This window comes from Pagrus major, chromosome 14, assembly GCF_040436345.1.
Source record: "Pagrus major chromosome 14, Pma_NU_1.0".
Classification (NCBI taxonomy): domain Eukaryota; kingdom Metazoa; phylum Chordata; class Actinopteri; order Spariformes; family Sparidae; genus Pagrus; species Pagrus major.
Window position 1 is genome coordinate 17,197,172 of NC_133228.1, and position 14,685 is coordinate 17,211,856.

Genomic DNA, 14,685 nt, shown 5'->3' on the forward strand with positions numbered 1-14,685 from the left:
AAACCTTGTTAATGAGCGTTGAACAGACAAAGACAATGACTGTTATGCTCACACGAATGAAAACTTCCAAGGAACGAGACATCAGAGAGCTGTGGAAATATCTGAGTGAAAAGCTGCAAGACAGAAACTGAGCATAAAGTAGAAAAAATGCTCAAATCAGGGATCCTACGCCGATGATTATGTATTGTTTGTCGCTAGTTTTTTCTTGTTCTCGCCTCACAGTTGGCCCTACACCATCCGTTGGCTAGGAGGTCATGCTGCTGTTACATCAATCAGCCACTTGGAGGTTGGCTTCTGGACAGTGACCAGTAAATCCTATTAACAGTCCTGTTACCAGTTCCACGTCTCCTTCCCACGCCCTTCACCAAAGCACCATAACAAAATCCCTAAAATAAATCCTACGGACACTAATCAGGTCTGTTTGACTGTCCGAAAATCCTAATCTTTACTCCTGAAAAAGATAAGATCTCAGGATTTAGACAGGTGAACGTTACAGTCCCTGAATGCACCTTTCTGAATCAGTGATGACGAGGAGATGCAGACGAGGACAGGTGACGTAGGAACGCACCACTGCTAAGCCTTTCAAACAGCATGTGTGATTTCAGCACATGTTGGGGATATTTTCCACATTTCATGCCTTAAAATCTCAGACATAAACTCTATCTTTTTGTCTACATCTTTCCCGACTCTGTGCGCTTTGTGTTAGCGCTGCTGTGTGTTTGTATGTAACAAAAGGGGACTTGTGTAACTCCGGCATTGTGTCAAGTCTCTGAATCAGACGCCTTTTTTTTTTTTTTTATGTGTCCTCAGGGAGCGAGGAGCATTATTCACAGAGAACTCAGCTGGAAGGAGACGCCACGAGAAAGAAACACAGCCCATTTGCAGAGAAATCATACGTGTTTTCTGTCATGCTGCAGTTATGTCATCCACTTCCCTTTTGTTTGTGTTGACTGGCTTCAACAGATGGTGGTGTTATGGCTTCTCTCTGGGTGTTTGTGAGGGGGGGAAAGTGTTCTGAGGGGTAAAATGGAGTTGGGCGAGCGATGAATAATTGATCCGGGAGCCTTTTTTCTGCTCGTTTGTTTTGTTGTTTCAGATGATTGCCAGCGAGTTAACTTGACCCTCGAATACAGCAGAGATTTACAGCAGGACTTCACTGTGTGTGTGTGTGTGTGTGTGTGTACAAGAAAAACAGCTTACAGTAGAAGGCAGCCTGTGATTGGCCTATCTCTCAGAAGAAAAGAGGATTAGAAGGACCTCTTATGTCCGTGCATGAGTGTGTCTTTGTCTGGTTCAGAGGCTTGTGTTTGTGTGTTGGCAGCACCCAAGCACGCCTACCCGTGTGCCGGCGGTGCGCATGCATGTGTAGTAAGATTGAGTGTAAGGAAAGGGAAGGGAGCCTCCGTGGCTTTAAAGGTATTTTTAGTCCACAGAGTCTCGCCGGTCAGGAGAAATTGGCGTTGAGGGCGGAATTAGACGCGTGCCAGGCTGCTAATAGGGATGAGAAAAGGCTCAGTGCTAATATACTAGAAATGAAACATCACTCGCAAGTGCACCGTCACCCAGGGAGCTGCCTCACCTCATCACACAACTTCAAGGATACCACCTGATCCTACATATTGAGATTAAAGTAAAGGTATGTGACTCTTCTTAACTGGACTTTTGGAGAACTCGCTTCTGAAAATAAGAGCAGATTATGGAGTTAAAGCTCTCCAGGGAAGCTTCTAGCAGTTTGTTTGGATAAGAACTGAACCATATCACAGGGAGGAAAGAGCTGTCAAAAGTACCAAAGATCTGTAGGGATGTCTTTTTTGTCTTATTGTGTAAACCTGCAACTTGTTGCACGTAGGACGATATTGTTAGTACGAGTTTTGCAGCAAAAGAAATTGCCTTTGTTAGTCTTTGCCCCCTACCCCGACCGAGTATTCAAATTTAATGAACTCAGTGCAGTGTGCGTTATCTGGTTACAAGAGTCAAGTTACGTTGGCCCGGCCACACAGAACAAATACATCTCACACAAACTGTAAACGTCCAGGAGAGGAGTCGATCCATATATAAGTACAAGGTAGAAGAGTAACTAAGTACAACTCATGTAGGCTGTGTAAGTACAACTTTAAGGTACTTGTATTCTACTTGAGCATTTCAATTTATTTTCAATTACAACTTTATACTACTGCTGCACTACATTTCATTCCATTTATCTCACAGCTGTAGTCACTAGTTACATTTCACATTAAGATTTCAATGAATCAATAAAGATTTAACCGTTGGTTCCCAACCTTTTCGGCTTCTGACCCCTTACAATAAAGCAGTGTTTACATGGGGCAAGTTTACAAGTCCCCTCTAAACCTCTCAGCTGTTTCATTTAAAGCAACAGTATGTAACTTTCTGGAAAGACGATTGATGAGTCTCATCCCCAGGTTGTCTGATACTGATGCGTTGGGTTAACAGCTCGGGTCTGACGCCAACTCTTCTGTCTCCAGAGTTACTTTACAGGTGCAGTGTGCAGAATTTAGAGGGAATTAGGGGGAAAATGGTATTCATAATTCACAAAGCCCACCATGTTGCACCGCCATGTTTCTACAGTAGCCCAGAATTGCCAAACCACTGGCTTTAGAGAGCACCTTTTGCTTCTTTAGCGGCCACCGTATAGGAGAGGGTGAGATGAAGGGTAATCTATTTGTTAGATACCACTAAATACCACATGCTGGTCCTTTAATTACAATTTTAAGGTACTTGTATTTACTGCAGCATTCCCATTTTATACGACTTCAGACTTCTACTGGACAACATTGTTCAGATTTTACATAAACAGTAACACATAGTAGACAGAAACCCATTAATAAAACATGAATCAGTGGTTCCTGGAGAGAGATAGTTGATCGTTGAGTCTCAGCCCCAGAAAATCAATTACAGACACTTTGGGTAAGGCATCCAACCCGAGCTGCCAACCCAAAGCATCAGGATTTGTTAATCTGAGGATGAAACTCAGCTATCTTTTTCCAGGATGTTACATTTTGTTGCCAGAAGTCGTTCGTCTTTGCTCGCTACATCTTAGCCTTTTACCTACTTACAGTACGTGCACAAACTATAAACTAGTCACAAGTCATCGGTTATCTTTAGCTATTGGCCATGAGAGGCAGGTGATTTTTGGTTATGGGCTATTTGTATCAGCAATAACATCTATATTGTGCATCCCTATAAGTTTTAATAACAGTTAAAAACTCAACATTTTGTTTACTCTATAACAAAAATCTGCCTGAAGGGCCCTGATGGCATTGTGCCAGCGAGTCGACACTGTGTACACTGTATGCAGGTGTGTGTGTGTCTGTATAAATCGCTGGGTTTGCACATGCCTCGGAGAGTGCTGCTAGTCCCCAGGCCTGTGTTTGATGTTGTGTGTTTACACCTGTGTGTGTTTGTGCGTCCGTCCGTCTGTCCGTCTGGGTGACTGCGTTTGCTTTGCATGACTGGCTGCTTCGGTCAGTGTGTTTATGCGAATGTGTGGGTGAGATACAGAGAGAGAGAAAGAGAGAGAGAGCATGCATGTACGAGCTGCTTCCGCCTCACAGCGTACAGACAATCAGGCCATGCCTCAGCGATCAGTGGGAAGAAGGGGAGGAGCGGAGCAATCGCTACACTACCATCGTTTATCACTGGAGACGGAAACCAAAACTCACCTCTGCCTACACATGCACATACACTGAGGTGAGGAGGAGGAGGAGGAGGAGGAGATGGAAGGGAGACAGACTGAAAGGAAAGAGCTGTATCTATACATAGGAGAGCCAAGGAGATGAAGAAACTCTAAATGTGCAGTTAAGAAAATAGAAATGGGGAAGGAGGAACTAAAAGCATGTGGAGGTGGGATTTGAACCCTGTGGCTGCAACACCTACAGGTGTCAACAGGTTATACATATATAGGAATTTACCTCGACTGCATTAAAGAAATAGTTTGAGACTTCTCTGCTTAATGTCTTTCTTGCCGAGATTCAGCTAAGACTGAGCCAAAAATGAAGCCAGAGGTAGGAGATGTTAGCTTCGTTTAATGCTAAATGTTGTGGCGTTGTGCTACGTGTGCGCCCATTTTTTGGCGGGGGGGGGCAGCCCTCCTGCACATAAACACACTAAAAACCAAAACATGCTTCTTTTTACACATATTAAGCTCACAAGAACGTATTCATTTTACAGTGTTGAATATAGTTTTGCAAGAAAATCCAGACATGTCCAGCACATGCCAGGAGATGGTTAGCTTAGCTTAGCTTGGCTTAGCATAAAGACTGGAAGCAGGGGGAAAAGCTAGCTCTGGAGGGAGCCAGAGCTAGCTATCTTGAATCTGTGCAAAAAACGGAGTGCAAAAATAACACTTTTCGAGGGGTTAGGTGTCAGTCAAATGACTTCCTGGAGTCTCCATTGGTGACCAAGAAAGAAGTCCAGCACATAACACATGTAAAACCACAAATTGCATTTTTTACACTGGTTTTTGTACTGATATCAACATGTCTACTGGTCTAGCTTTTCCATGTAGTATAAGAAAAACAGGATGAGGCAGCATTCATATTGGTGGCTGTGTTCCTCTCGGTACAGATTTTAGGCTCCCAGTCCTCCTCTTCACCCCTGCCCAGGTACTGGGGGCTCTGAGCTGGGTGCACAGAGGACACATCTGCCCCAGAGCCCCACAGACAACACAGCAAATGAGCACTCGCTGTCATATTGCAACACATCTGCTTGACGTACAGCCGAGCCGACGTATTTTAATATCCTACTCGCTGGATCTGGTGACTGGTTGGTCGTGCGTTATTCTCATTGCGGCGCAGCTGACATGCACTGTAGGTTTGTTTTCATTTTCAGCATGTGTGGGCTGATGTAATGCAATTGTACTGTATTGTTTTCAGCTTCATATACAGCATATTGGTGCATGTGAGATGCAACGCACTGCAGCCTGTGTGTTGTCTTTTCATTACACTCATTCAATCACATGCAGTGTGTTCTCCAGGATAACCATCAGGTCTCCACAACAGGAGAGGAAACAAAGAATTCAATGTGATTTATTTATTTATTTATGATATTCCCACATGCTTCTGCCAGCCTTGAGTTGCACATTAACATATCTGAGAATATAAAGGGCTCCGATATGCAATCCCATAACTGTCAGCTGATAACAGGCAGAAGCGTATAAGATATTATTAATGGTATGAGTCATCTGGAGGCTTTCGCAGATGTCTTATCTGTGTTTTTTGAATATTTGATGTTGGAAACTTCCCTTGAAATGAGATATATGTCATTCTTGAATCATTCTTTAATGTTTTTGTCGGTCTTTGGACTCGTGTATGGATACAGATACACACACACACACACACACTTGTTCTTGGCCTACATAATGCCTGAAAAGTGTTTTTAGACTTTGTATGAGGAGAGGTGTGATGTGACTTCATACAGTATACATGAACTTCCACTGGAGCCCCAGATACTTGACCCACAAACAATATTCACAACTCTGTCCTCTTCAAAAAATGAGAATCACAATAAAGCACAACAATAAAAGCACCACTGACCCCTCATTTCCTCTCTGCTTTGACTCTTTAAGCAATCAAACCGCATCTCAAAGACACATTTTAGTCGAGTTAGTCCCCTTTAAAAACACATCCTCCTCCTGCTTGCTGATGTCTTCTGATCACCTGTCAGAGGCGGCGCATGCGCGGTGAGGAGGAGAGGCTGTGGAGGATGCGCGTCAAGCTAACCGGTGTTACGGAAGTAGAGCGAGTTTGTGTTCAATATAAAATCTTTAAATGTTATATTAAAGAGTAAAAACACAGTAAAGAGAAGTGAAGCCTTGTAGACGTAATTTCCACCTACTTTTATGCGACTTACTAGCATAATGTTGTTTTATAAAGCCAATACGTGAGTGAATACCATCATTTTTATTTTGCTATTAATTATAAGAAACTTGTAATGTAGTTTAGGCATTTTTCCAAACGGCAAAGAGCTGAAAATCTACGTTAACGGCGGTTAATTGGGATTTTATTTTGAAAACCCAACCGGAAGCCACCTTCAGTGGCTGTGAGCGGTAGTAAAACAGAGACCCCCCTCACGGAGAACTGAGCTAACTGTGCTCTACAGCTGCAGAGATGCGCGACACGGAAAAACAAGGAGAAACGATGGAGATGGAGAGACAGCACAGCGGAGGAAAATAGAGAATAAACCGTCTGAGATGCTCCGAGACACCGAGGGACGCCGTCTTCTCTGCGCTCTTTGGACATAAAGCACCGCGGACGCGGGGGGGCTCGGATCCGCGCATTGATCCCGAATTCAGGGGTGGTGGGGGGGGACGGGAGGGGTCGATCATGGGGAACGAAGCGAGCCTGGAAGGAGGCGAAGGGCCGCTGTCTGGGCTACCAGAGGGGCTGGCACCTGACGGGAAGGGCGGCTTCGTACGGGTCCCCGAAGGGACTCCGGTCAACCTGGCTGAACTCAGCGAGGAGCAGCGGAGGCAGCTCGCCGCGGCGATGTCAAGGGCGCAAGGCAGGCAGCCCGGAGGCGCAGCAGCTGCACGAAGGCAGGGCTTCTTCATTTCTTCTTCTTCTCCTCCTACTTCTTCTTCTTCTTAAAATACCCTCACCATCCAAAGCAAGCAGGCAGGCTGACAAGGGGGTGATACGTGAGAGAGGAGCGAGTGGATGTGTTGTGGCTGTGTTGAAGATGCTGTTAACGCCCATTTCTTAATCCCCCCGACCGCACCAAGAAACGAGTCCATTCTTAGAGCTCACCGTAATGGATCATCATTAACATCTGATGATCTGCTTCACTGAGACAGCATCACTCTCTCTCTCTTACATTGGCTCCTTTAATTTTTTTTAAAACAGCTGTTTTTGAACGTGTGTGTGTGTGTGTGTGTGTGTTGCGTTCATGGACGCACGATTTAACTACGATTAATCTCTCAGATGTAACATCTGGAAATTAGTCTGATGATTTGGGGGGGATTGTTTGACTCTGCGTGAGATCACAGCGTCAGAGACACACCTCCAGTATTTGTGCGAAATTTTTCGAAATGCCTGCTGGGTAAAAAAATCTGTCGTGCCCAGTGTTTTTTTTCCCTTCATGAACGACGCCTTTGACACCCCCTCAACAAAATCGCCCCTTTATAATCAGCTGTCTGTCTCTAATACATCCAATTTGACTGTATTCTTGCTGTGTTGGAGATATTCTCTGATAATAACAAACAGTATGCTCCAGATTCATACTAAAAAAAACCCCCCATGGATATAATCATGAAATAAATGCCATGTGTAGTGCTGTTAATTGGCTCCAATTTGGGGGGTGGTGGGGGGATTGTTATTTATATCTGAGCTGGAGAGGGGGGGGAGGGGTGCATCAATATTAATATGGCTATAAATAGCACAGCAGCTTTAATGTCATCACTCCTGCTGCTTTCTGATTCTTTCTAAATGTAAAAGTGGGGTTTTTAAATCTTCTAATAGTCTCCGGATGAGCCGGATCGCTGTCCATGGGTCTGAAACACACCGCTGCTGCTGTCCGTGGTGCTGAAATACTGACACACACACGAGCTGCAGTGGATTGCTTCTACTTCTAACGTGTGCTCGGCTCTCAACCCCGCAAAATCATGCCTTACTCAGTGTGCATTGTACTCATTAAACTTTATTGCCTGGGAATGTAATTTATCTGAGACATAAAGGCAGAAGAAGAAACATTATCCATGCATTTCTTTGAGGATCTTCACGCTCATGCACAGCGGTGTGTGTGTAGGTTGTGTACGTTGCTCAGCCTGAGCTAACAAAGCTGTCTCGGCTTACCCCCGTGGAGCCGAGCATTTCCCTCTCTATCTCGGTGATCTACACTCCGCGTCATTCAGCGGCATTCACTTTCCTGTCAGCTTTACCCGAGGGCCGCCGGCTACACGTTTTGTGCTCACTGATGTGTTGAAAGGGCCCGCGATCACAAAGAGACAGCGCCGTGGCCTTAACCTTTATTATTAGCAGAATGAAGCTACAGTTAAGGCAGAGGGGTTAGCAAATAGCCTAAGTGATAGTGTTCAAGATGGAAAAACAGCAGAGAGAGCTATCTAGGTTATAGTCTGCAATATTTCTAATGTAAGTTGACCACAGCCAAACAAATCCAACAACAAGTCTGCAACTCTTGTTAACAATCATGTCTGTTGTTTTTATGTTGGCGCTTGCTCAGCTGTGAGTTGGTGTGGACCTTCATAAGATTTTCTCACGTCGCCGAACACAAATGAACAACAGCAATAAAAAGCAGTGCTAACAAAAACTGTATTTTTTTTTCTGTTTCTCCTTCCAGACCGTCAGAATCTGATGCCCAGCAGCGTCCCCAGCAGGTAGGGGCCTCCAGGGGCCCTACAGGTCTCAGTAAGAGCCGTACTGTAGACGCCTTCAACCAGGGTCCACCAGGCAGGCCCACGCCGGGCCGCAGCCCCTCGTCCCTCAGCCTTTTTGAAAACAGATTCCGGCAGGAGCCAAAAGACCCCGAGACTAAGTCGTCCGGCATGTTCGGCTCCAGCTTCCTCAGCGGGGCCAACCCGCTCAGCGCCGTGTCATCTATGACCTCCTCTGTCTCCTCGTCCATATCCTCCATAGGCGACAATGTCAGCGTGCCCAAGTTTGGACTGTTTGGCGATGAAGAGGATGGAGATGCACCTGAGACCAAGCAGGGAGGAAAGCCACCAGGCAAGGGCCCCCAGCAAGGGCCCGGTCCAAAGGGACCACAACAGGGAGGACCTCAGAAACAGGGTCAGGGTCCTCCTGGACAGGGGCCTAGGGCAGGACAAGGACCCCCTGGGCAGGGACCCAGGCAAGGACAGGGACCACCAGGCCAGGGACCTAAACCAGGCCAGGGTCCCCCTGGTCAAGGACCCCCAGGGCAGGGACCCAGGCAAGGTCAGGGACCACCAGGCCAGGGGCCTAAACCAGGCCAGGGTCCCCCTGGTCAAGGACCCCCTGGGCAGGGACCCAAACCAGGCCAGGGTCCCCCTGGTCAAGGACCCCCTGGGCAGGGACCCAGGCAAGGTCAGGGACCACCAGGCCAGGGGCCTAAACCAGGCCAGGGGCCCCCTGGCCAAGGACCCCCTGGACAGGCCCCCAGGCAAGGTCAAGGACCACCAGGTCCGGGCACCAAACAGGGTGGGCCTCCCCAACAAGGACCTGGGAAGCCTGGACCCAAACAGCAAGGGCCACCAGGTCCTGGGGCTCATCCTGGAGAGCCAGCTAAGAGCGGAAGGCCTCCTGGTCAGCAGGGGGCTGGAAAACCTGGAGGTGGACTCTGTCCACTGTGTAAGACCACTCAGCTGAACACTGGATCTAAGGACCCGCCTAATTACAATAACTGCACTGAGTGTAAGAACCAGGTCTGCAGCCTGTGTGGGTTCAGCCCCCCAGACTCAGCGGTAAGACAGTGATCACTTTTCTTCTCTTTTCAAAGTTTTAAAACAAGGCCCCAATAAGGTTGTGTGATGAGCATTGTGTATTTGTCAGTTTTCAGTCTGCTGTTGTTTATACTGACATGTATCTGCTAATACAGGAGACAGTTCATGTTATTGAGGCTGGGAAATATCAAAATATCCAGTCAGTTTGCGTAATCCACATTACAGTGCAAAAATGTAATCCACAAAGATGATTTGTTCTAGTATTCAGACTAAAAATGTATTTTTTCTTACAATTCAAATAATTAGTTAAGATGCACACTGTATAGCTGAATCCAGCACTGGCCCGTCAGCAGCATATTGTGCTCTCTGTGCCTGGAGAAGGGAGTGTAACTCATAAGAGTGGCACACGATTTGAGGAACAGAGGGACCATATGGACCCAGGGAATGTTGATGAAGGTGACTCATGTCATGGCCACAGGAAGATACTGTGCCAGCCTGCGAGGACACTCCGTCACACATGGACAGTAAATGCTGGTGGGCCATGATTACAGCACAGCACAATGACTGGGTCCTTCTGCCTGGGCTTATTCTTTGGGATTTGTTACTGTGCAGTTGGGGTTTAGCAGATTGATCAGTTCAGGAAGTGGATTTAGTTTGGTTTTGAATTCAGAATAACATCTATAGAGCTGAAGTGTTGTTTGCAGTTACAGTGTAGTAGGTAGTAAATGTTTCAGGTTGGTTGAATTGACCTTATCGCTGTTTGGATTATATACAAAAAGAGCCATTACACACAAAAACACACACATTGTTCTGTTGTAGATAGTGATCAAATTGTCAACATTGGCCCTTTTAACTAGTGCGGTTTGCACACAGTGGAAACCAAGGAGATATCCTGTACACTAAACAAAGAGCACTGTGATGGAGTCGGGCTTTTTTGGGAACAGGTGTTGAGATGTATTGTATGGTCAGAACAGACAATGAGACATGTACAATACTTGGGCTGGGTGATATGGCCTGAGAATAATGTCCAGATATTTTTAGGCTGTATTGCGATACAGAATTTATATCTCAATCTGTTGAAATCTCCTTATAATTGCTACGACTGGACGACACAATGACCAAATACCTTGATGTCAATATTGAAATTTGTAGAAGTTACGTGATATTGGTAGTTTCACAAACAATAACACAATGAGATTCTTGATAAACAATCATCGCTAATGTAGATATAATGACTAAGCGGGTAAAGTCCTGTACATTCAGAAAATACATCACTTTTCTGTAATGCAGCCTTTAAAACCAGGGAAAATCAACACTTAAGTCATATCACGATATAATATCCAGAATCCAAGATGATATATAGTCTCATATCATATCCATATATATTGCCCAGCCAACGTCCCATTAGTATTGATACATGAGTAGTGTTATCCTTTCTGCAAACAGTCAGGTTAAAGGGTAACTCCACCAATTTCAAGCATTAAAATGTATGTTTACAGGTCTTGGGGAGTACTACTGCATATGTGAAAAAGTAGCATGAAGCCTTTTGTGGCTCCAGAGGAAAGCTGCATGTAATCGGATAAATTGCCTACATTGATGTCACTCTGTGGCTATGTTGCATCGTGGGTAATGTAGGCTAGGCAGTCCACTAGTTTAGCATTGTACTCCTATAACACTGTTGGAGTCATGAACAGAAAAACATGTCAGAAAACAAATGATCTAAATCGATGCAGCAGAATCAAAGATATCACCCTTTTTAAGTCCACGCATTCTTCTTCATTTTCAAAACCTGGTGCCTACATTCCCCACGATGCAAGTTAACTACTTAGGCAAGTGCAGCTTCCTCTGGAGCCACAAAAGGCTTTATACTACTTTTTCACATACGTGGCCGTACACCCCAAGACCTGTTAACACACGTTAATGTGTAAAATGGGTGCAGTTACCCTTTAACAGACTTTGTGGTTTAGCTGAATTCAAACAAACGTGTAGAAATAACAGATTGATTATGGCAATTTAATTAGAAAGAAACATTTAATATAAATAATTTGTCATTATTGTCTGAATATAAACATCCAGTGCTGTTTTTATATGTGGTGATTAGTATTTATGTAACTGTTGGCCAATTTGAATTCCCTCATGTCATAAGAAGCAATTTGTTTGGGAAAATGGGATTCAGCATCATTTGAAACACTAATTAATGGACATGTCTCTGAATTTGTCTATATTTTACGCTAAACAGAAAGAAAACAGTTATTTTAGGGGGTTTAATTGGTTCTGCTTGCCTGTGTACATACTGTAATTACACATGCCGTTAATGTCTGTGCTCATAACATTGGGGAAATTTGTTCCAGTCAAATCTAACCCATCTTCTGTTGCCTGCACAGGGTAAAGAGTGGCTGTGTCTGAACTGCCAGATGCAGCGAGCGATGGGAGGTATGGATCCCCCTGGCATGACAAAACCCAAACAAGGCTCGGCCCCGCCCTCGCCCCAGAGACAGGCACCTGGCAAGCCTGGCAAGCTGCTGATAAAGCAGCAGAGTACCAGCGACCAAGGGCTGACGCCGCCAACCACGCCAAGGCAGAAATCCCCAGGTGTTAGCTCCCCTGGACCGCTCTCCCCAGGCTCCTCAATGGGAGGGTCCCCTAAAATTGACCCCAAGACAGGCCGTCCCCTGCAGGTGAAGTCCAGTCCCCAGCAGTCTCCGGCTAAAGCCAAACAGGAGTCCAGCTTCTTTGGTGGGTTGGGAGGTATCAGTCTGGGAGGCTTGACGGACACGGCCAAGCCTTCACAAGCTGCCGAGTCCGTTACAGGGAAACTATTTAGCGGGTTCGGCGGTTTGATGGACTCTTCAAAGCCTCAAGCGCAAGCGACGCCAAAGCAGGAGGAGTCAGTGGCTGGGAAGTTGTTTGGAGGTTTCGGAGGGTTGACAGAATCAGCAAAACCTCCCGCTGCTGCTTCTCAGATGTTCAGCTTTGGATCGTCGCTCTTGAGCTCAGCCACTAATATCGTCACCGGGGAGGACGAGAAGGCTTCTCCACCAGGGTCGCCGCCAGACTCCCCCGCTGACTCTGGACCAGGCTCACCACCTGACTCCCCCTTCTCTGCTCCTGGGTCTCCTCCTGATTCGGACTCTGCTCCTGACACCCCGCCGGCTAAGTCCAGGAAACCCCTTAGAACCATTTCTGTGGAGAAGGAAGAGAAAGCCCCAGCTGCCAAACCTGCACCTGCACCTGCCGCAGTTTCAGCAGCCAAGGAAAGCTGCCCTCTCTGTAACGTGGACCTGAACGTCGGATCAGCAGACTCGCCCAACTACAGCCTTTGCACCGAGTGCAAGAAGAAAGTGTGCAATCTGTGTGGATTTAATCCGACTCCCCACTTAGGAGAGGTAAGAAACCTTATTGGAACTACGATTGTCTTAAGCCCCACAGCTTCCTGTGCTTTCAACACACTGCACCTACCAGTAATTTATGCATTCTGTCGCTTATAAATAGAACGCAAACATCCTCTAGATGTTTCATTGAAATAGGTCACTGTACAGATACCATCAGGAGTTCTCAGCTCCGTGTTTTCCCCCACTAGCATCTAGCAAAGTACTCTGAAAGGAGGACAGAACGATTCTTTTACCCGTATAGACGCTGTGATGACATGTTTGACCACTGAATGAATGGATGCGGTCAATTATGGTGCATTTTAAAATGCCGGTTTCATTAGTATCCAGCCTTCTTTAGCGGAGAGGGCAGCCAGAAATGTGAAGATGAATTAGGTTGTTTAAATGGACGTCTCATCACCAAAGAGCACTTCAAAACAATTGACACTTGACTCTGAAACTTAATACTCGTGCATGTGTGTGTACGGTACAGTACGTGTCTTCTCGTGTGTGTACATGTTTGGCCCTGTTTACAGAATGCACACATTTCTTCATATTGACAGCCTTCTATCATCATATTATTGTATCATTTACGTGAAGCTTGAATGTTTGAGTGTGTTTTTGTGTCCGAGAGTGTGTCCATTCATTGTCTCCTCTCGCCTGATGATGACGTGGAAACCAAACACTTTCGGCCTGCTTATCTCCCGAGGTGTGGGGACTGGTTTTCTGGTGTTACCGTGGTGTTTTCGTCTCATAAGACTGCGCTGACTTCTACAGAACAGATGGCACTCTATGGTGTAGGGTCGGTATATTACAGGAAAAGAGGCCAAAAAGTGCTCTCGGTTGAGTGGTCTGTCAGCATGCAGGCACAACATACTCACATATGCTTCACCAAGCTAATATTCCATGTGAAGTGGTGTCCTAGTTATTGTCTGTATGCCACTCACAATCGTCACAGTCCTAACCTGACTAAAGGTCTCTGACGGATGATGTTTGACTGCATCCTCTTGACACGGTCATGGGATTCACAGTCACGTGTTTGTCGAGCAGCAGCAGCTCTATCCGGGCTTCACGTGTTAGCTACTTTGTTAGCTGGTGGTTTAAGTGTGTCTTTAGTAATCTGCTGTGTATTTCTGGCTCTCTGAGGAGACTTCTGTATCCGCCAGTGGAACTAAGCTGGGAATGAACTCCGCCTCCACACTATTTACAGGAAATGCTAAATAAATAGTCTTTTTCTTCTTCTTTTTTCCGTTTGTTTTGTAAAAGTCTGGCCAGAGAGTGTTGTCTTGGCCTGATGAAATACATACTTTCCTATACTTTCTATAAGTGTTACTGCAATATGAAGGTTAAACCTACAACATTGGAAATTAACACATTTTGTTTGTCAGTATATTGCAGTCTGTGAACTTTAAAAGGAGCAATTTGACTATTAATTGATTAGTGGAACGGACGAAAATAAGTTTTAGACATTTTATAGAGCAAATTATTAAAGCTGCTGTAAGTGACTTTTTTAATTAGAATAAGTGTTAATAAGTCAGTAACCCATTTCATTCCTTCCCCCTTGATACCACTTTCATGTCCGTCTGTTAAACTTAAAGCTACATGAGCAGCCGGTTAGCTTAGCATCAAGATTGGAATGAGGGATAAAGAGCGTTTTCTCGGCTTGTAACGCTCACTTTCTTGAGTCTCACACGACCAACCTTAAAGCAGCATATTGGTGTTTTGTACGAGTTGTACAAAAACATGTTATTTTGTGAGCCTTAGAGGTGCTGGTGGGATTATTTTGGGGCCGTTTCCAGTTTTTGGGCTAAGCTAAGATCATATCTGCCCCACAGACATGAGGGTGGTATCTAATTCTCATACAGAAAGTGAATAATAATGTTGCCCAGTATGTTAAACTATTCCTTAATCAACTTCTGACCT

General features: G+C 45.5%; 1 protein-coding gene across 1 annotated transcript in view; it reads left to right on the plus strand.

Moving 5' to 3' along the window:
- Positions 1 to 6,341: 6,341 nt before the first annotated feature.
- pcloa (piccolo presynaptic cytomatrix protein a) overlaps positions 6,342 to 14,685 on the plus strand; it is a 56,178-nt gene continuing 47,834 nt past the window's right edge. The window contains exons 1-4 of the mRNA XM_073480842.1: positions 6,342 to 6,553; positions 8,314 to 8,762; positions 8,796 to 9,415; positions 11,779 to 12,780. Of these exons, the coding sequence (XP_073336943.1) occupies positions 6,342 to 6,553; positions 8,314 to 8,762; positions 8,796 to 9,415; positions 11,779 to 12,780 (2,283 nt within the window). The remainder of the gene's footprint in view (positions 6,554 to 8,313; positions 8,763 to 8,795; positions 9,416 to 11,778; positions 12,781 to 14,685) is intronic.